This window comes from Taudactylus pleione, unplaced genomic scaffold (genome assembly GCF_031769625.1).
Source record: "Taudactylus pleione unplaced genomic scaffold, aTauple2 ptg000209l, whole genome shotgun sequence".
Taxonomy (NCBI): Eukaryota; Metazoa; Chordata; class Amphibia; order Anura; family Myobatrachidae; genus Taudactylus; species Taudactylus pleione.
The window spans coordinates 1,114,433-1,135,800 of NW_028284611.1; the positions used below are offsets into that span (position 1 = coordinate 1,114,433).

A 21,368-nucleotide genomic window follows, 5' to 3' on the forward strand; every position below is an offset into this window, starting at 1 on the left:
CCCAGGACAATTGGGCTGCCTGGCTGCCGTGGGCCGAGTTTGCACATAATGCTTCCTACCACTTATCAACTAACCAAACGCCATTTCAGGTTGTTTATGGCTTTCATCCTCGTGTTCCCGAATTCCAAAGCCTGCCTGTTTTCGATGTTCCGGACGTGGAGGACATGGTGCGGAATTTTGCGGAATTTTGCTGCCATCTGGATTCAAGTACGGACTGATTTGCTGAAGGCATCCTCTCGCTATAAGACCCAGGCCGATAAGAATAGAATAATAGTTCCACGCATGCAAGTTGGAAACCAGGTTTGGTTGTCCACCCGGAATCTTCGTCTAAGAGTTCCTTCAATTAAATTTGCATCCCGCTTCATTGGTAACTTCACCATAACAGAAGTCATTAACCCAGTGGTCTGTCATTTACAGTTACCCCCACACCTAAAAATTCCTAATTCCTTCCATTTTTCCTTATTAAAGCCCCTGCTTCTGAATAGGTTCCATAATGCTCTACCTGCTTCTCCTCAAGTCCAGATGGAGAGAGGAGTTGAGTTTGAGGTCGCCCAGGTCTTGGACTCTTGTCTACGCAGGGGTCATTTACAGTATGTGCTGGACTGGAAAGGTTACGGTCCAGAGGAAAGTTGCTTGACCGATGCTTGTGATGTCCATGCTCCCACAATCATCAGGAGATTTCATTCTGCCCATCCGGAGAAGCCTGGTGAGTGTCCTGAGGCCACCCCAAAAGGGGGGGGGTACTGTCACGGCCAGGGTATTTCAGCATGGTGCTGGGCAGGTGTTACCTGTGAGGTTGTTGTGGTGCGGGCTGTCTGGTGGCGGAGCTGGTGTCTGGCAGGAGGCTTTGGCTGCGCGCATTGCTGTGCCGGTCTGTTGTCATTCTGCACTGGTAAGGCCTGGCAGCATCTCCATTCCATTTGGCATGGGCATCGCCATTTTGTCTTCTGGCCATGTGATGCGGCTGGCCAATCCAGGTGAGTCACATGTTCCCTCCGGCCAGTAACAGCACGGCATGGGGTATTTAGGAAGGTTCAGTGCCTTCCTTCTTTGCCGGTGCAATGTGTATCTCAGCCTAGCTGAGAGGGAGTTCTCTGTGCTTATCCTGTTCCTGTGTATTGCTGTTTGCCAGTCTGCCTGTCAGCTCCTAGCTTCCGCTGGACTATCCCGCTTCCTCCACCACCTTTGCCCTGTGATGCGATGAGGTTGAAGCAGGGTTGAGCCCTGTGATGTGGTGAGGTTCCGGAACAGGGTTGAGCCTTGCGGTGTAACTAAAATCCGGAGCGGGGTTGAGCCCCGCGATGCAATGAAGATTGAAGCAGGGTTGAGCCCTGTGAAGTGGTGTGGTTCCAGAACAGGGTTGAGCCATGCGGTGTGACCAGAATCCGGAACGGGGTTGAGCCCCATGATGCGGTGATGATAACTGTAACGGTGCAGTTGACAACTGTAACGAAGAGGGGTTTGATGTCCACAGGAGTAAGAGACAACAGGCAAAGTAAATAGTGCAGCAAAAGGTGAAACCACAGCAGTGGAACAGAAAGCAATACTTAGGCAATGGCTATGCTGAGCTCTGTAGTGCCGCTGGTAACTGGCATCACAAGTTTAGCTGGAACATGATTGGAGATATAGCTAAGTCCAAAGCAACCCACAGGCACCGCAAGGATCTGGCAGGAGTCCAAGAAAGACCTGAAAGTAACATTGCACAGACACTGAGACACAGTTAGTAACAGGCTTTATACTAGAGGTCTGTGATCCATAGGAAGTTCAGAACATGTGACCCAAATGGAATCAGGTTTGAAATAATGAGCAATCTAGGAATCTCACAACCTGACAACACCTTGGAAACAGATGATTACTGTAACTCTCTATTCCCTGTATGTGAAGAACGCCAGCAAGCAGGATAGCTCCTCCAACGACCACAAAGGAACTTTGGAAAAAGTAATCTATTTTTATGTACTGAAATAGTCGCAGTCCTGACAATCACTGCTGTGTGGAATCTGTGAATGTTTCTCCTGTGAGGATTAATCTGCTATCACTGCTGGGTGGAATTTGTGATTGTTTCTCCTGTGTGGACTAATCTGCTATCACTGCTGTGTGGAATCAGTAATAGTGTCTCCTGTGTGGACTAATCTGCTCACTGCTGTGTGGAATCTATGATTGTTTCTCCTGTGAGGACTAATCTGCTATCACTGCTGTGTGGAATCAGTAATAGTGTCTCCTGTGTGGACAAATCTGCTATCACTGCTGTGTGGAATCAGTAATAGTTTCTCCTGTGTGGACTATTCTGCTATCACTGCTGTGTGGAATCTGTGATTGTTTCTCCTGTGAGGACTAATTTGCTATCACTGCTGCGTGTAATCAGTAATAGTTTCTCCTGTGAGGACTAATCTGCTTACACTGCTGTGTGGAATCAGTCATAGTTTCTCCTGTGTGGACTAATCTGCTATCACTGCTGTGTGGAATCAGTCATAGTTTCTCCTGTGTGGACTAATCTGCTATCACCGCTGTGTGGAATCAGTAATAGTTTCTCATGTGTGGACTAATCTGCTATCACTGCTGTGTGGAATCAGTAATAGTTTCTCCTGTGTGGACTAATCTGCTATCACTGCTGTGTGGAATCAGTAATAGTTTATCCTGTGTGGACTAATCTGCTATCACTGCTGTGTGGAATCAGTTATAGTTTCTCCTGTGTGGAACTGTGGGCCTGATTCAGAGTGGACACTAATGCATACACTAACGTGCATTCCCACGCTCTCAGCTGTGAAAATATGCTAATGTTAGCAAAGATCACCCGAGCATAAAGATGCCCACTGCTGGCTTCATACTTGCATGCGAGATTGCATGCATGCATAAATATCAGTAACATCGAAGGACATCAGTGGACATTTTACCCTGCCGCAGCCCTGTTGGCTCTTCTGCCACACTGAGCTGCGTATGCACTCGCAGGGACTAATTTATGTACGCCCATGTAATGGCGTTCAAATGCCCAGGCACGCCTGCGTTTCCTTAAGAACCCCATGTCTACCGCCCCAAATGCTCACTTCTTCTCAATCAATCTGCAATGGGCCTTCGTGGTCTGCGGGCTCGCACGGCGATCACTGTGGGATCACACAGCTGCCTTTGAGCATGCGCAATGGCAAACAATTGCTTAGACTGCGTGCAAATTGCAAGAGCATCTGCCTCTGCATCAGGCCCATTGTGTCTTTATCTCCTGCATGGAATTGTTGTGGAACTTTAACCTCTACAGCAGGGGTTCCCAACTACGGCCCTCAAGGCAAACTAACAGTCCAGGTTTTAGAGATAGCCATACTTGAGCACAAGTGACTTAATTAGTATCTCAGTTATTTTGATTAAACCATCTGTGCACAATCATGGATATCACTAAAACCAGGACCGTTAGTGTGCCATGAGGACCGAGGTTGGGAATCACTGCTCTACAGGGACTGGATCTCTCTGGACTGCTACCTGTATATTGCATTTTTGCTACATTTAAATCTTGTGTCTGTGTATTATCGATTTCTTTGTGCGGTAGAAAATAAACCAATACTTCAGTTTCATCAGCTCTGTATCTGGGTGAATAAGAGAACCCACTATCCTCACATTGAGGTTAATAATACTGTAGGAACAAAAACAGGCCCAAAATACATGATTTTAGCTTTTTTTGTATAAATTTGTTAAAAAAAATCCAGATCCAAAACACAATGATGACTTAGAGCCCAAACCTAAACATGCGGGTCCACGCACATCCCTAGTTTAAAGAAAATCTTGCTTATTCACAGCCTCCTATCGTTCATCGAGATGTAGATAAATAGCCAGCAGACGGTATGCCCGCCACCGAAACACCAGCACCGAAATCCAGCCGCTCGGCAAAATGCAGACGCTGATATCCCGATAGGAGATCAGGATACCGCCATCGGCATCCCGAGCGCCGGAGTCTCGAATGAAGGATCCGGATAAGTATCACAGTTTTCCCGGCGGTTAGGTTTAGGCACCCCCCTGGGAGGGTTAGGTTTAGGGTGCAGGGAGGGAGGTAAGAGTTAGTCACCATTGGGGGGAGGTTAGGGTTAGACACCACTAAGGGAGGGTTAGGGGAGGGAGAGTGGTAGGGACAGTATACTTACCGCCCCTGTCAGGATCTTCAGCTTCCGGGCTTCTGGCATTGTGATTTGAATCGGCGGCTATTTAGCCTCCGGCATTTCATACCGAAGCCTGTCCATATCTTTAGTTCTCTTCAGTTCCTCAAATTCAAATTGGGAGTCCCGAAACGGCGCCATTCACACCGGAGTCAAATCTGCAGTGATCCGGCGCTTCCGGCATTGAAGTGGATGCTTGGAGATAACGTCATCTCCAAGCAGCACTGAAGCCGGCCAATGCGGCGCAATCCGAGTCATCGTGACCTGGATCGTGACGTTCACACTGCACGGTGGCACGGGAACGACCCTGCAAAATATCTGAGTTGGTTCCCGGGTCCCTGGACCCAGGTGGATCCATTTACACCGACAAAAATCCCGGTTTGATGCGCATCAACCTGGGATTTTTAGCTCGATGTAAAATGGGTTTAAGTTACACGTGGGACTAGTGCAAGTTTCAATGGTGCGAGTGATGGTTGCATCTAAAGGTGCACAAAAGTGGGCATCTACGGTCCGTGTACATTACAAGGAAAGGGATTTTACAATCATTAGTATATTGTGGCATACGCTACTACAGCAAACTAAGCAAATGTGATTGCAACAGCAAGTGACTAAGAATTAGCCCCTCTATAGGTTACCATTTCACAATTTTGGAATAAATTGCTCTTAGAGTACATGATACTTTCATCTAAAATGTTTTTAAAATATTGTCTCTGCTTTTCACAGCTGTAATTCCACCATTTTATTCTGTGTACCAGCTGACTGTGTTGTATTTTCTGAACATTCCTGGAGAGAAGATATTAATATATTGTCTCTGCTTTTCACAGATATTCCTCTATATCTTATTATACTGTGTACCTTGGGAAATACCAGCTGTCTGTGACGGATACTCATACAACCGCTGCTGGTGTGGAGAGAATTATTATTCACCACCTGTATACAGGAGCAGGGAGCAGAGGGGACATTGCGCTGGTAAAGCTGGACAGACATGTCACCTACACCAAGTACATTATGCCAATCTGTCTGCCCTCCACCACAGTCACCTTCCCATGTGGCATGGAGTGCTGGGTGACCGGCTGGGGCAAAATCTACTCTTATGGTGAGAAACATTTTTATAAGTGAAAGCAGAAAAAAAATCAGAGATAACATCATATCAAATAAGAAACACACTGTGCCATGTTCACAGACAGCAATTGTGCATCCACTGGACACTAACGCGGGTAAACTCTTAGGGACTCTGGGCCTGATTTGGAGTGGGACACAGGGGCAGAACTATGGGAGACAATGGAGGCGCCTGCCGCCGGGCTCCAGATCTGAAGGGGGCATCTCCTCCATTGTCCACAACATATTCACCCCACTTAGGGCTGTAACTATGTACCCGAAGTGTATCGTCACGGCCGACCAATACATGGCACCCCTTCCCGGCTCCTGAAAAGCCACCATACACTAGTGGAGAGCTCCATGTCAGACCATCAGCTGCTGCCTTCATCTTTCTATAGCCTGTCTGCATGCGAATTGCTACATTACAGTGTCAGCAGCTGTGACGGGGGGGGCACCAAATTATAACTTGCATTCGGGCTTCTGGGATGAATTTACGCTACTGGTGGGACAGATTTAAAACATTGGGCGCAAGCACCTGATGTTTTAAATCTGTTCATGCGTCTGAGGCGCACTGCGGTACTGCATTGACATTAATGCAATTCTGATAGTTATTCCTGGGTGATGACCGGCGTATGTGGCTTTTGTTGGCGGGCATGTCAGCGGCAGTATCCTGGTGTCAGGAACTGCGTCCACTGAATTGGCAGCCATGTTTCGTCAGACATTCTGAGAAACCATGGGGCTGCTCTAAAATCCAATGGTATGGATGATGTCCGATGGGGTGATTTTTTTTTCGCACAGCGACGGCTTAGAACTGCAGCTAGTGGGCGTCTCAGTAGAATGCTCATAGGCTGCAGCATTATCATAACTTCATAGTATCAGCTGCGACAAAAACTGTGGAGAAGCATTATTGAGGCAACAGAGATGAAAAATACTTATTGCAGGTGCTTCAATAATGCCAGTAATACAGCACGAGTCTCTGTATGTGACACCATGGGAATGTCATGGTTACAGCACGAGTCTCTGTATGTGACACCATGGGAATGTCATGGTTACAGCACGAGTCTCTGTATGTGACACCATGGGAATGTCATGGTTACAGCATGAGTCTCTGTATGTGACACCATGGGAATGTCATGGTTACAGCATGAGTCTCTGTATGTGACACCATGGGAATGTCATGGTTACAGCACGAGTCTCTGTATGTGACACCATGGGAATATCATAATTACAGCATGAGTCTCTGTATGTGACACCATGGGAATGTCATGGTTACAGCATGAGTCTCTGTATGTGACACCATGGGAATGTCATGGTTACAGCACGAGTCTCTCTATGTGACACCATGGGAATGTCATGGTTACAGCATGAGTCTCTATATGTGACACCATGGGAATGTCATGGTTACAGCATGAGTCTCTGTATGTGACACCATGGGAATGTCATGGTTACAGCACGAGTCTCTGTATGTGACACCATGGGAATGTCATGGTTACAGCATGAGTCTCTATATGTGACACCATGGGAATGTCATGGTTACAGCATGAGTCTCTGTATGTGACACCATGGGAATGTCATGGTTACAGCATGAGTCTCTGTATGTGACACCATGGGAATGTCATGGTTACAGCTTGGGTCTCTGTATGTGACACCATGGGAATGTCATGGTTACAGCATGGGTCTCTGTATGTGACACCATGGGAATGTCATGGGAGAGTCATGGGAGAGTAGCCAGACTTCCTAGCTACTGTGAGATATATTTGCCTGGTTCAGAAGGATCTTTTGCACAGATCATGGGACTGGTCTAAATGCAGAAACTAATGATGATGGCTGCTGCTGCGGATGGAAACACATGAAGCCGTGCGTATACCTACATTAGTATAAGGGTGGATCTGGCCGCCATGCTCTGGGGCTCACAGCTCCATTTCCTAAGAGAAGAAGAGAATATGGTTGCAGCCAAGATTAGTGAATTGGGAGAAGGACCTTAGGGCTTAATTCAGGCCCTCTCACAAGTAGCCGCTCGCTCGTAGCGGCAGATGTTTTTCAATCTGCGCATGCGTATGCTTCGTATTGCATGTGTGCGAACTGGTACGAGCGATGGGGAAAGTCTTGCTCACCAAGCATAAACAGCCCAGCTGAATGAGTGACAGGAGAGACCGTTTGTGGGTGGTAACAGGGGCAGGCCACTAGAAACGAAGGAGTGGAGGTGCGGACGCAGGTGTGCCTGAGAATCCGAACGCCATTTCAGAGACGTGCATAATTCACAGGCAGCGTCATCGGAAACGTCACTTGGTTGATTTAGACACTGAAGTGCTCGTAGTGCTTGCGGCAGGGTCAGGGGCATATCTATAATGGGTGCAGGGTGTGCGGGAAACACGGGTCCCTGGGTCCGGCACTGTAGAAACGACTGGAAAAGTGGGAGTCTTAAGACAGGCTGGTGGGCATCTACAAACATAAAGTGATCACTTGCCCAGACATAGTGGGCATTCTTATGACTTGCCTTGCGAGCGGCTGCCTTGATGTCACTTAGACGAATTTCCATACGCTGGGAGCGAGCGGCCGCATCTAGCGAACTGGTCTGAATCAGGCCCTTAGGCCTCACAACTTAACAGAATTATTAAAGCAAGTGCTTTAGAAGTCACTATCACCACCATGCCATCTCCATTATTACCTGAGATGCTTTTGTGTTGTGTTTTTCAGACCAATATGTGTTCCAATATTTTTATCATACTGCCAGCACTATGCATCGGGGAGCCTGTGATTCAATGATGTCTCATTATGGGCTAATGCGTTCCATTCACAATAGTCTCTATGTCTATATGGGTTCTACAGAACTTAGGCCTGAGAGCTAGGATTTGACTTCTTTTCAGAATCACAAATATTTAGAAGATATGATTCTAGTATTGGGACAAGCCTAAATATTAGATGCTGTACAAACACATTACCATTTATCTGTAAATTGCAAACAGTAATTTATCCCTTTAATAAGAAGAACTGTGATCTTGTGACAAGTATAATACATTCAGTTCCTGGAAGAAAATGTGAACCTGAATCCAGGTGTTTATCTCTTATTCCGCAGTGAACCTACCGTACCCTCAGACCCTCCAGAAGGTGATGACTCCCCTCATAGATCAGGCAAGATGTGACTATCTGTACCATGTAGGCTCCTCCACCAGCAGTAGTACCACCATTATCCTGGATGACATGATATGTTCTGGTTACAAAGATGGAGGGAAGGACTCCTGCCAGGTAATCACTGCACCGTCTAATTAATTTCTGTTTATTACACAAATACTGATCAGTTAGATATAATTGTTCATTTGTACCATGGGGCTGGGGTCCAAGTTTATCTGGGTATGATGGAGGATGCAGCAAGTCACAGAGTGTAGAGGGGGGTGGTTCACAGTCCAGACAGTGGATGCTGATGTAGGGATATGGAGATGACTGTGGGACTATACTGGCAGAGCATGGTTTGCATATTGTATTACAGAAAACATGTTGTACTTTTATTACAACATAAAGATGTATCCTACTAGATCTTTGCAGCCACTGCGACTTGCCATGGCATACATGCCACAAGCTAAGGGCCCACGAATAGGCAAGTGTTTCTTGTAAGCTTCCACAATCCATAGAATAGCCTGTTGAAATTGCTGCTGCAGTGTGGTGTACTGTAACGCATGCATGCACGTCAAGTCACATGCCACGATGCGCGAGTTCGCCGAATTGGCGGCAAGATGTAGCAGGACACATCTTTATTAACACTAATGTCTTCCAGGGAGACTCCGGGGGAGCTCTGGTGTGTAAAGTGCAGGGTGCCTGGTACCAAGTTGGCATTGTAAGCTGGGGTGTAGGATGTGCGTATCTAAATCGCCCTGGTGTGTACACCCTAGTGCCCGCCTATCAGTCATGGATCCAGGACTATGTGCCAGACTTGATGTTTACCCATCTAGCAGACATCCCCAAGCCAGCCATAGATTGTGACCAGGCCATGGGGAACATCACAACCACAGGTGAGGAGACAGAATAACTTCATTAATAATAAAGTTATTGAGTGGGAACTGCTCTATTATAACTTTTGTTTTTCAATTTTAAACTGTAATAAGAAAGTATGGTTATTTTAAATTTAAAATAATATAATTTTATCATAGGAGTAATATGAGTGAAATAAATAATTTTGGAATAGATGCTTATTTCCGATAAATGATGGTTTCTGAAGGGGACAAATATAACAATATTTTATGCTATACTCTCCTATTTGTACATCATGCAGATATAATAATATATTGTTCTTTTGCACAACTCCCATAATTGTTCCATTACTCCACATATATAATGAGGATTACTATACCCATGGCTGATTGTGAGAGTTCTCCCAGATGAACATCATACAATAACTGCCCGAGAAGTTTAGCAGTACTATTTATACAATTAACAAGTATAGTTTACAAATTAAGCATATGTACTGTATAATAAGATACAATGGTGCCGTTACTGTACAATAAAGGAAAAAAAAAATAAAAAATATATATATATATAATTATATATATATATATATATATATATATATATATTAGGCATGAGCGGGTTCAGCTTTTAGAAATCCAAACCCCCCCGAGCCCCCCCAATCTGAGTCGGGAACCAAGTCAGGCTCTGGTTTTCCCCCCTGTCTCTGAACTGAAATCGAGTCAAAACGTCATCATCCCGCTGTCGGATTCTCGCAGGTTTTGGATTCCATAAAAGGTCCCCGCGTCTGCGCCATTTTTCACTCTGGCTGTGGACAGTGAAGAGGGAGAGTGAGGGTTGCTGTGCTGGTGCTGCTGTTGTCCATAGTGGCTGTGTCCAAAGTCCATAGGGGCTGGCTGGGCTGTGTTGTGCAGTGCTGTTGTCCCTATAAAGGCTGTATTGTCCATAGGAGCTGGCTGGGCTGTGTTGGTCAGTGCTGTTGTCCCATAAAGGCTGTGTTTTCCATAGGAGCTGTGTGCAGACAGAAGAGGGGGGTACTTCAGTGGCTCCTGTGTCACTGCAGTCCTAAAGGGGTGCTGTAGTGTTGTCCAGGGGTGCTCTGTCCATCAGGGGTGCTCCCCCCAAGTGCAAAATAAAAATATATTTTTTCTGTGTTCGTGTGTGCATTAACCGCACGTGCATCAACAAAGTAGCAGCGCCAAGTATGTACTCTTTGGGGCTAGTTTTTTAAACTGCCATCCTGTCTGCCACTGCAGTGCCAATCCTAGATGGGCCACGTGTTTGTGCCGCCCACTTGTGTCGCTTAGCATAGTCATCCAGCTACCTCGGTGCAACCTTTTTGCCTAAAAACAATATTGTGAGGTGTGAGGTGTTCAGAATAGACTGAAAATGAGTGCAAATGATTGTTATTGAGGTAAATAATAGCGCAGGTACAAAAAAAAATACAAAATCTGTAATTTTAGCTGTTTTTATGTTTTTTCCAAAAAAATACAGAACCCAAAACTAGAAAATCTCGCTGTTCGCAAGCTTTCGTCTCTATGATCAATGTAGTATATAAGGGACCACGTGACAGACGCCAATTCCACTCCGGCTGTGTAAAGTGAACAGGGAGGGTGGGTAGTGTAGGGCTGGGAAAGGTGCTGGTGCTATCTGCTGTGTCCTGGGCTGGTGACTGCTGATCCATTCTGGTCTCTGGTCACGGTGCTGTCACTGTCACTATCACTGTGCTGTGTGTGCTGATCCATTCTGGACTCTGGTCACGGTGCTGTCACTGTGCTGTCTGGTGATCCATCTGGGCTGTCTGCTGTGTCCTGGGCTTGTGCTGTGTCCATCTCTGGGCCCAAGTTCTGGACTCCAAAAACAAAAATAAAAAAAACAAAGTGTCTTTTTATATTTTTCTGTGTGTGTGCGTGTTAGGCTTAACCACAGTAGCGCACAAGAGCCAGCCAGCAACGCACGTTGCAAACTTGTGCAGCCCGACTTGTTCTTAAAAAAACAAAACAAGTGTCACTGTCTTAATATTTTTTTTTGTGCTGTGTGTGCGTGGGTGTTAGGCTTAACCACATTAGTGCACAAGATACAGCGACTACAGTCGTGTTCAATCAAAAAAATACAATTAAAGTGTCATATTTTTTTCTTGTTTGTGTGAGTGGGTTTTCGGCTTAACCGTAGTAGTGGACAAGATCCAGAAAGTAATGCAAGTTGCAACCTTGTGCTGACAGACTCCAATCGTTCTTAAAAAAAATACAATTAAAGTATCATATTTTTGTCTTGTTTGTGTTGATGGGTTTTCGGTACTAGTGGACAAGATCCAGCCAGCAACGCAAGTTGCAACCTTGTGCTGACAGACTCCAGTCATGATCAATCGTTACTCTGGGGCCAAGTTCTTCTGGAGCTAACAAAAAATATAAATCATCATTTGTCATTTTTTCTAATATTTTTGTGTGTGCGCACGACTGCAAGTGTATTAATTTTGTAACCGCACCTTGGCTACACTATTGGTGATTGTGACACTGCTTCTAGACTGAAGAAAAAATATGGAGCGCAGTCACATGACAGGAGAGCAAGGCCAAGAACCACATGTTGTAGCTGCCGGCAACAGTGCATGGCCGTCAACTTCCTCGACCTCTAGGAAGGCCCATGCCCCAGGGCTTAAGTCACGCCATCGATATGGTAAAGCAGGTTTTACTGAAATTAAGAAAACAAATTGAAAGGATATTTGACTTTAGATACACAAAAAATTGGCAATATGCCATTCTCTACACGAAGTGGCAGGAAAGGATAAGGCCTTGGCCTTCTTACTTTATGAAGAAGACTGCTGATTCTGATAGCCCTTCTGCTTGTAGTAGTAGTGGTGGTGGTCCAATTAAAAATGTTAAAGTTGTTAAGACAGCTCCGGAAAATCCAACTGTGTGCCCTGAGAAATCGAAATCACAAATCCCCAAGGAGAGTGCAAGTGTGTCCGCGGTTGCCATGTGTGAGCCCGACCTAAATACTAGTGTACTGGAGGATCCTCCAAGTTCCAACATTTGTGTGCCTTCTATAAATGTGGGGAAGGGTAGGCAACATCTTGCACACGTAGTCATTGAGGATGCTTCTGTGGAATTGCACATGGAGGAGGATATTTTGGTGGATGAAGGCGCTAAGGATGATGAAGATGTTGGTGTTGGTGATGAGGATGTTGATGCCGAGGAGGTCCTTTGTGTAAGTAAGGCAACAGCTGTTGCCCATGATTGAAAAAGCCAAAGCCCATTGTTGTCATGCCGGGACAAAAGACAAAATAATCTACTTCTCACGTGTGGAATTATTTCCATCCCGATCCGGACAACAGTTGTCAAGCCATATGTGCCAGTTGCCATGCAAGAGTGAGTAGAGGGAGGGACCTAAACCACCTAGGAACCTCCTCCTTGATACATCACTTCGAGCGCATTCATCAAATATCAAAGTGTACGTTGCCAAGTTCCAAAACTCAAAACGTAACAAGCCCAGTGTCACCTACCTGCTCCCTCTCTGTGAGATTCAAGCGCCTTCGATCTCCAACACCAACACCTGCATCATCATCTACATCCTCATTCGTGATCGGAAGTAATTTAAAAAAACAATTGATTATTAAACAGTCCTTTGATAGAGGAAGTAAGTATAACAGCTGTCACCCAGTTTCACAGCGGATCACTGATGCCATGATGGCTGTGCTAGTAATAGATGGTGAAATAATAAAAAATGAGGCTGATATTGTGGAGGAAGTGCAAAAGGAGGATGAGGGGGAAATTTGTGTCCTATCTGACGCTAATGTGGATGTTGATGATAAGGATGTGGTTTGCGTAAATCAGCCACCAGTGGCAGCAGTTCTTGCTAATGATAAAAAGAAAGCCAGAAAAGCAACGTCTTGGGTGTGGAATTATTTTAATCTAAATTCTGACAACAGTTGTGAAGGCATCTGTTCCATTTGTAAAGCCAAAGTAAGCAGAGGAAGGGACGTTAACCATCTAGGCACCTCCTCCCTGCTACATCATTTGCAGTGAGTTCATGCAATTTGTTTAACAAAATTATAATTTATAAATTAATAACAAGCAGTCCAGTATCAGCTACCAGCAGTTTGGACCATAACATGCAATCTCCACCACCACCACCCTCATAATCAACCTCCTCCTTAATAATTGAAGGTAGTCCTTTCAAAAAATGTTTTGTGGGGCCCAAACAAACCAAGGAGTTCAGCCACGAAAGTGTCACTCCTAGTGGCTAAAGTGATTGGTTTGTTAAACTGTGCATGTCCTTTTTAATATCCCACATAAGACTGGGTGGGAGGGACAATTCCATCTTGCACCTCTTTCCTTAACATTTGGCACAATTTGGGGCATTGCCAGCTGACATTATTATAGTTTATTAAATTGCCATCCTGTCTGCCACTGCTGTGTGGCAATGTTTCATGGATGTCTGATATTTTTTTAAACTGCCATGCGTTTGTGCCGCTGCTCTGTTGCTTACTTTAGCCAGCCAGCTCGCTGCAGCCTTTGGCCTGTATTGGTGAAAAATAGTGAAATCAATATTGTGAGCTTTGAGGTGGTTAAACATGCCTAGAAATGCCTGAAAATCATTGTTAAGGTTAATAATACTGTAGGAACAAAATCAGGCCCAAATTATGTGGTTTTAGCTGTTTTTATGATTTTTTGCAAAAAATCCAGAACCAAAACCAAAGCACGAAAACAAAACACGGATGAAAAAATCCAAAACCAGATTCAGATCCAAAACCAGGGGAGATCCAGATCCAAAAGCAAAACCAATTCCCAAACACGGGGTTCGGCACACATCTCTACCCAAAACACGGAAGGGTGGTTTTGGTAAAACCAATCCAGATCCAAAACACGAAGAAAGATCCAGTTCCAAAACCAATACACAAAACACGAAAAGTGGTCGGTGAACACCCCTAATATATATATATATATATATATATATATATTAGGGGTGAGCGGGTTCGGATTTCTGAAATCCGAACCCCCCCGAGCCCCCCCGATCCGAGTCTGATCCGAGTCAGGCTCGACTTTTCCCGCCTGACTCGGATCTGAAATCGAGGCAAAACGTCATCATCCCGCCTTCCGAGTCTCGCGGGTTTTGGATCCTATATAAGGTACCCGCGTCGGCGCCATTTTCTCACTCGGCTGTGGACAGTGAAGAGGGAGGGTGGGAGTTAGGGCTGTGTAGTGTAGTGTAGTGTAGTGCTGCTGTTGTCCACTACTTCAAAGTCCATAGGGGCTGGCTGTGTTGTGCTGTGCTGCTGTTGTTAATAGGGGCTGTGTCCACTACTTCAAAGTCCATAGGGGCTGGCTGGACTGTGTTGTGCAGTCAGTTCTCCATAGGGGCTGTGTCCACTCCAAAGTCCTGTGCAGTGTCCCAGTCCTAAAGGAGTGCTGTAGTGTTGTCCAGGGGGTGCTCTGTCCATCAGGGGTGCTCCCCCCAAGTGCTAAAAAAATAATATATTTTCTGTGTTTGTGAATTGTGTGCGCAGTAGCCGCACGTGCATCAACAAAGTAGTGCCAAGCGTGCGCCTGTGTCATAAGTAAAGGGCCGGCTGGCTTGACCGTTAAGGGTGCTGTAACCCCCGAAAGTACACTCCAGTCCAAACCAAAAAAAAATTATTTTCTGTGTTTGTGAATTGTGTGCGCAGAAGCCGCACGTGCATCAACAAAGTAGTGCCAAGCGTGCACCTGTGTCATAAGTAAAGGGCCGGCTGGCTTGACCGTTAAGGGTGCTGTAACCCCCGAAAGTACACTCCAGTCCAAACCAAAAATAAAATTATTTTCAGTGTTTGTGAATTGTGTGCGCAGTAGCCGCACGTGCATCAACAAAGTAGTGCCAAGCGTGCGCCTGTGTCATAAGTAAAGGGCCGGCTGGCTTGACCGTTAAGGGTGCTGTAACCCCCGAAAGTACACTCCAGTCCAAACCAAAAAAAAATTATTTTCTGTGTTTGTGAATTGTGTGCGCAGAAGCCGCACGTGCATCAACAAAGTAGTGCCAAGCGTGCACCTGTGTCATAAGTAAAGGGCCGGCTGGCTTGACCGTTAAGGGTGCTGTAACCCCCGAAAGTACACTCCAGTCCAAACCAAAAATAAAATTATTTTCTGTGTTTGTGAATTGTGTGCGCAGTAGCCGCACGTGCATCAACAAAGTAGTGCCAAGCGTGCGCCTGTGTCATAAGTAAAGGGCCGGCTGGCTTGACCGTTAAGGGTGCTGTAACCCCCATAGTACACTCCAGTCCAAACCAAAAAAAAAATTATTTTCTGTGTTTGTGAATTGTGTGCGCAGTAGCCGCACGTGCATCAACAAAGTAGTGCCAAGAGTGCGCCTGTGTCATAAGTAAAGGGCCGGCTGGCTTGACCGTTAAAGGGTGCTGTAACCCCCAAAGTACACTCCAGTCCAATTATTTTCTGTGTTTAGCCGCACGTATATATCAAATCGATATAACATAAATGGAGGACCAAACTTTCTCCGATAAAAATAAAATAGAGAAAGATCAAGAACCACTTCCTCCTAGTGCTGAAGCTGCTGCCACTAGTCATGACATAGACGATAACATGCCATCAACGTCGTCTGCCAAGGCCGATGCCCAATGTCATAGTAGAGGGCACATACAATCCCAAATGGCAAAGTTCAGGAAAATGACCTTGAAAAAGACATTTAAATCAGCTGAAGAGAAACGTAAACTTGCCAATATGCCATTTACGACACGGAGTGGCAAGGAACGGCTAAGGTCGATCCCTAGTATGTTCATGACTAGTGGTTCAGCTTCACATGACGATGGAAGCCCTCCTCCCACTAAAAAAATCAAAAGAGTTAAGCTGGCAAAAGCACAGCGAAGAACTGTGCTTTCTAAGAAGATATCACAAATCCCCAAGGTGAGTCCAAGTGTGGTGGTGGTTGCGATGCCTGACCTTCCCAGCACTGGACGGGAAGAGGTGGCTCTTTCCACCATTTGCACGCCCCCTGCAAGTGCTGAAAGGAGCACCCACAGTCCACTTGCTGATATGCAAATTGAAGATGTCACTGTTGAAGTACAACAGGATGAGGATACTGGTGTAGCTGGCGCTGAGGAGGAAGTTGGCGAGGAGGATTCTGATGGTGATGTGGTTTGTTTAAATCAGGCTCCGGGGGGAGACAGTTGTTGTCCGTGGGATGAAAAAGCCCATCACGGTCATGCCTGGGCAGAAGACCAAACATTCCACCTCTTTGGTCTGGCAATATTTCTATCCAAATCCGGACAACAACTGTCTTGCCATATGTACCATATGTAAAGGTGAAATAAGTAGGGGTAGGGACGTCAACCACCTAGGAACATCCTCCCTTATACGGCACCTGCAGCGCGTTCATAAAAAGTTACTGTCAAGTTCAGAAACTTTGGCTAAGACCGTAAGCAGTCCAGGGACACCTAAATCCCGTTGTCCTGTTGTATCCAAGCACCTGCAAACCACACCGTCAACTCCCTCCTCGTCAGTTTCCTCCTTAGTCAGGATCGGAAGTAGTCCTGCAGGCCATGTCACTGGCATGACTGACTCTCCTATCCGGGATTCCTCTGGAGGATCCTGCATTGCTACGCCTACTGCTGCCGCTGCTGCTGTTGCTGCTACTGGGAGTCGTTCATCATCCCAGAGAGGAAGTAGGAACACCACTACTTTTACTAAACAATTGACCCTCCAACAGTCCTTAGCGAGGAGGATGAAGTACGACAGCAGTCATCCTGAAGCAAAACGTATAACTGAGGCCTTGACTGCTATGTTGGTGTTAGACGTGCGTCCGGTATCCGCCATTAGTGCAGTGGGATTTAGACAATTGATGGAGGTAGTGTGTCCCCGGTTCCAAATCTCATCTAGATTCCACTTCACTAGGCAGGCGATACCGAGACTGTACAGAAACGTCAGAAAAAGTGTCCTCAGTGTCCTGAAAAATGCCGTTGTACACAATGTCCACTTAACCACGGACATGTGGACAAGTGGAACAGGGCAGACTAAGGACTATATGACTGTGACAGCCCACTGGGTAGATGTATCACCTTACGCAGCAACAGCAGCAGCGTCACCAGTAGCAGCATCTCAGAAACGCCAGCTCGTTACAAGGCAGGCTACGCTGTGTATCACCGGTTTCAGTAAGAGGCACACCGCCGACAACCTCTTAGAGAAACTGAGGGAAATCATCGCCCAGTGGCTTACCCCACTTAGACTCTCCTGGGGATTTGTGATATCTGACAACGCCACCAATATTGTGCGGGCATTACATCTGGGCAAATTCCAGCACGTCCCATGTTTTGCTCACACAATAAACTTGGTGGTGCAGAATTTTCTGAAAAGCGACAGGGGCGTGCAGGAGACGCTTTGGGTGGCCCGAAAAATTTCTGGCCACTTTCGCCATTCAGCGACTGCGTGCCGAAGACTGGAGCGCCAGCAAACACTCTTGAACCTGCCCCGCCATCACCTGAAGCAAGAGGTTGTGACGCGGTGGAACTCAACCCTCTATATGCTTCAGAGGATGGAGGAGCAGCAAAAGGCCATACAAGCCTATACATCCACCTATGACATAGGCAAAGGAGGGGGTATGCACCTGACTCAAGCGCAGTGGAGAATGATTTCCGTGTTGTGCAAGGTTCTCCAGCCCTTCGAACTTGCCACACGTGAAGTCAGTTCAGACACTGCCAGCTTGAGTCAGGTCATTCCCCTCATCAGGCTTTTGCAGAAGCAGCTGGAGAAAGTGAAGGAGGAGCTAAGACGGAGCGATTCCGCTCGGCATGTGGGACTTGTGGATGAAGCCCTTCATTCGCTTTGCCAGGATTCCAGGGTGGTCAATCTGTTGAAATCAGACCACTACATTTTGGCCACCGTGCTTGATCCTAGGTTTAAAGCCTATGTGGTGTCTCTCTTTCCGGCCGACACAAGCCTGCAGAGGTGCAAAGACCTGCTGGTGAACACACTGTCAGCTGAAGCGGAACGTGACACGTCAACGGCTCCTTCTTCATTTTCTCCCGCAACTGGGGCTGCCAGGAAAAAACTTAGGTATCCTAAGCAACCCGCTGGCGGTGATGCAGGGCAGGCAGGACCAAGTTTGGACATCTGGTCCGGACTGAAGGACCTGGCAACAATTTCTGACATGTCTACTGTCACTGCATATGATACTGTCACCATTGACAGAATGGTGGAGGATTACATCAGTGACAGCATCCAAGTAGGCATGTCAGACAGTCCATACCTGTACTGGCAGGAAAAAGAGGCAATTTGGAGGCCCCTGTACAAGCTGGCTCTATTTTACCTGAGTTGCCCCCCCTCCAGTGTGTACTCCGAAAGAGTGTTTAGTGCAGCCGGGAACCTTGTCAGCGAAAGGCGTAGGAGGTTGCTTCCACAGAATGTGGAGAAGATGATGTTCATCAAAATGAATTATCAGCTCTTCCAGGGAGACCAGCCTCCAGAAGGTACAGAGGGACCTGTGGTGGTGGATACAAGTGGGGACGAGTTAATACTTTGTGAGGATGAGGATGTACACACTGAAGAGGGTGAGGAATCGGTGGATGAGGAGGATGAGGATGACATCTTGCCTCCGTAGAGCCAGTTTGTGCAGGGACACATTAATTGCCAGCTTGTTTTGTGGGGGCCCAAACGAACCAATCATTTCAGCCACAGTTGTGTGGCAGACCCTGGCGCTGAAATGATTGATTTGTTAAAGTGTGCATGTCCTGTTTATACAACATAAGGGTGGGTGGGAGGGCCCAAGGACAATTCCATCTTGCACTTCTTTTTTTTCTTTGCATTATGTACAGTTTGGGGCCTAGTTTTTCTAACTGCCATCCTGTCTGCCACTGCAGTGTCACTCCTAGATGGGTCACGTGTTTGTGCCGCCCACTCGTGTCGCTTAGCATAGTCATCCAGCTACCTCGGTGCAACCTTTTGGACATGAAAACACTATTGTGAGGTGTGAGGTGTTCAGAATAGACTGGAAATGAGTGGAAATTAAGGTTATTGAGGTTAATAATAGCATAGGAGCAGAGAAACCAACAAATTCTGTGATTTTAGCTGTTTTTATGCTTTTTAAAAAAAAAATACAGATCCAAAACACAAAACCCAGAACCCAAAACACGGAAGGGTGGTTTTGGCAAAACCAATCCAGATCCAAAACACGAAGAAAGATCCAGATCCAAAACCAAAACACAAAAAGTGGCCGGTGCACACCCCTAATATATATATATATATATATATATATATACACATATACTAGGGGTGTTCACCGGCCACTTTTCGTGTTTTGTGTTTTGGATCTGGATCTTTCTTCGTGTTTTGGATCGGGGTCGGATCGGGGGGGCTCGGATTTCAGAAATCCGAACCCACTCATCCCTAATATATATATATATATATATATATATGTATTAGGGATGTGCAGGCTCAGTTTTACTTGGATGTACTTGGTTCTTATCGCCACTTTACAGCAAATTCGGATTTATTATATTGGCTATCCAAAACACATGATAGGCGATAGCCAATAAAATGCTGTTTAAAGATCCGAGTAAATCCGAACCCGCTCACCCCTAATAAATATATATATATGTTAGGGATGAGCGGGTTCGGTTCCCTGAGAACCGAACCCACCCGAACTTCGGGGATCCGGGGCGATCCGAGCCCAAGCTCGGATCTCCCTGTCTGCCCCGGATCCCTCTCCCGAGGCAAAACCTCGAGATCTGCTGTCGGATCTCGAGGTTTTGCCTCGAGCGGCCATTTAAAAAAAAATGCCTTTGCCTTTAATGGGCAAAGTGCTGATTGGCTGACAGAGCCGTCTGTCACGGCTCTCAGCCAATCAGCATTATGGTGCTCATTTGCATGTAGCACGGACTCGTGAGATCCGTGCTACATGCATCTGTGTGATTGACACAGAGCACTAACGGGTCCGTGAGACCCGTCTGTGCTGCTGTGGTAAATAAAAAAAAAAAAACCTGTGTAAAAAGAGAAAAAAATGGCGTGCCCCCCCCCAAAAAAAGAGCAACCAGCCCCGGGCATTAGTGACCCAGTGCTGGGTGTGCTTAAATACAGGGGACAAACGACGTAGGGGTCCCCTGTACTTAAACACAACCAGCACCGGGCTAGTCAGAACCAGAGCTGGTTGCCAAAATACGGGGGACAAACGATGTAGGGGTCCCCCGTATTCTGCGCAACCAGCTCTGGGCTCTGATCCGGTCCTGGTTCTGGAAATACAGGGGAAAAAAATGAGTAGGGTTCCCCTGTATGTTCCAGAACCAGCACTGGACTTTTTCTAGCGGGGGGCTGATGCCACAGCCAGGGGAGCCCTTTCACCGGGCCCCCCAGCCGCAGCATCAGCCCTGACCGCTAGTCAGCCCAGGCCGGGGATCCCTGGAGAGCTGGGGACCCCCCCAATAAAGGGGTCACCCTCTCCAGGGCACCCCAGGCCCAGGCTGATAGCCCGGGGCTATCCCCGCCACCCCTGGTGGCGGTGGGTGGCGGGTTGATTGTGTGGTGTGGTGTAAATAAAGAATATCAAACATTGTCTTTACAAGTAGAACTGCAAGTCCCAGCAAGCCTGCCCCGCATGCTGGTACTTGGAGAACCACAAGTACCAGCATGCAGGGCATTAAGGGCCCACTAGTACCTGTAGTTCACCTGTAAAAAAATGTTTAAAAAAAACACAGGACACACACACCGTGACAGTATAAGTTTATTAAACATACATACACACACACACATGTACACATACTCACCTATGTAACCCTGTAGCATCGGTCCACTTGTCCGGTAAAGTATCCATAGGGGACCTGTGAAAAAAAACATACTCACCATCTCCTATGCGAGGTTCTGTCCTCTTCGTTCCAAAGTAGGCATCCCCGGACTTGGCAAAAAAAAAAAAACGAAAACGCGATCCACGAACTTAGTACCGTTCTATAGAACGGTACTTCCCGAATGAGAGCTTAGCGGCGGGGTATCACCATGGAAACCCCGCTGCTAAGCGTTCATTGGCTGAGAGAGGTCATCTCCCGTCTCTCAGCCAATGAACGGCTCCCTCCATTGTAGTCAATGGTGGGAGCCGCAAGGTTATTAAAGTTTACCCTGCGGTTCCCACCATTGACTACAATGGAGGGAGCCGTTCATTGGCTGAGAGACGGGAGATGACCTCTCTCAGCCAATGAACGCTTAGCAGCGG

At 46.6% G+C, this 21,368-nt stretch overlaps 1 protein-coding gene across 2 annotated transcripts in view; it reads left to right on the plus strand.

Annotated features, from left to right (window-relative positions):
- LOC148517803 (transmembrane protease serine 9-like) overlaps positions 1-21,368 on the plus strand; it is a 267,334-nt gene that overhangs the window by 51,441 nt on the left and 194,525 nt on the right. For both annotated transcript variants that reach the window (XM_088478151.1, XM_088478152.1), the window contains exons 3-5: positions 4,958-5,229; positions 8,308-8,477; positions 9,004-9,238. In XM_088478151.1, coding sequence (XP_088334277.1) covers positions 4,958-5,229; positions 8,308-8,477; positions 9,004-9,238 — 677 coding nt within the window. The remainder of the gene's footprint in view (positions 1-4,957; positions 5,230-8,307; positions 8,478-9,003; positions 9,239-21,368) is intronic.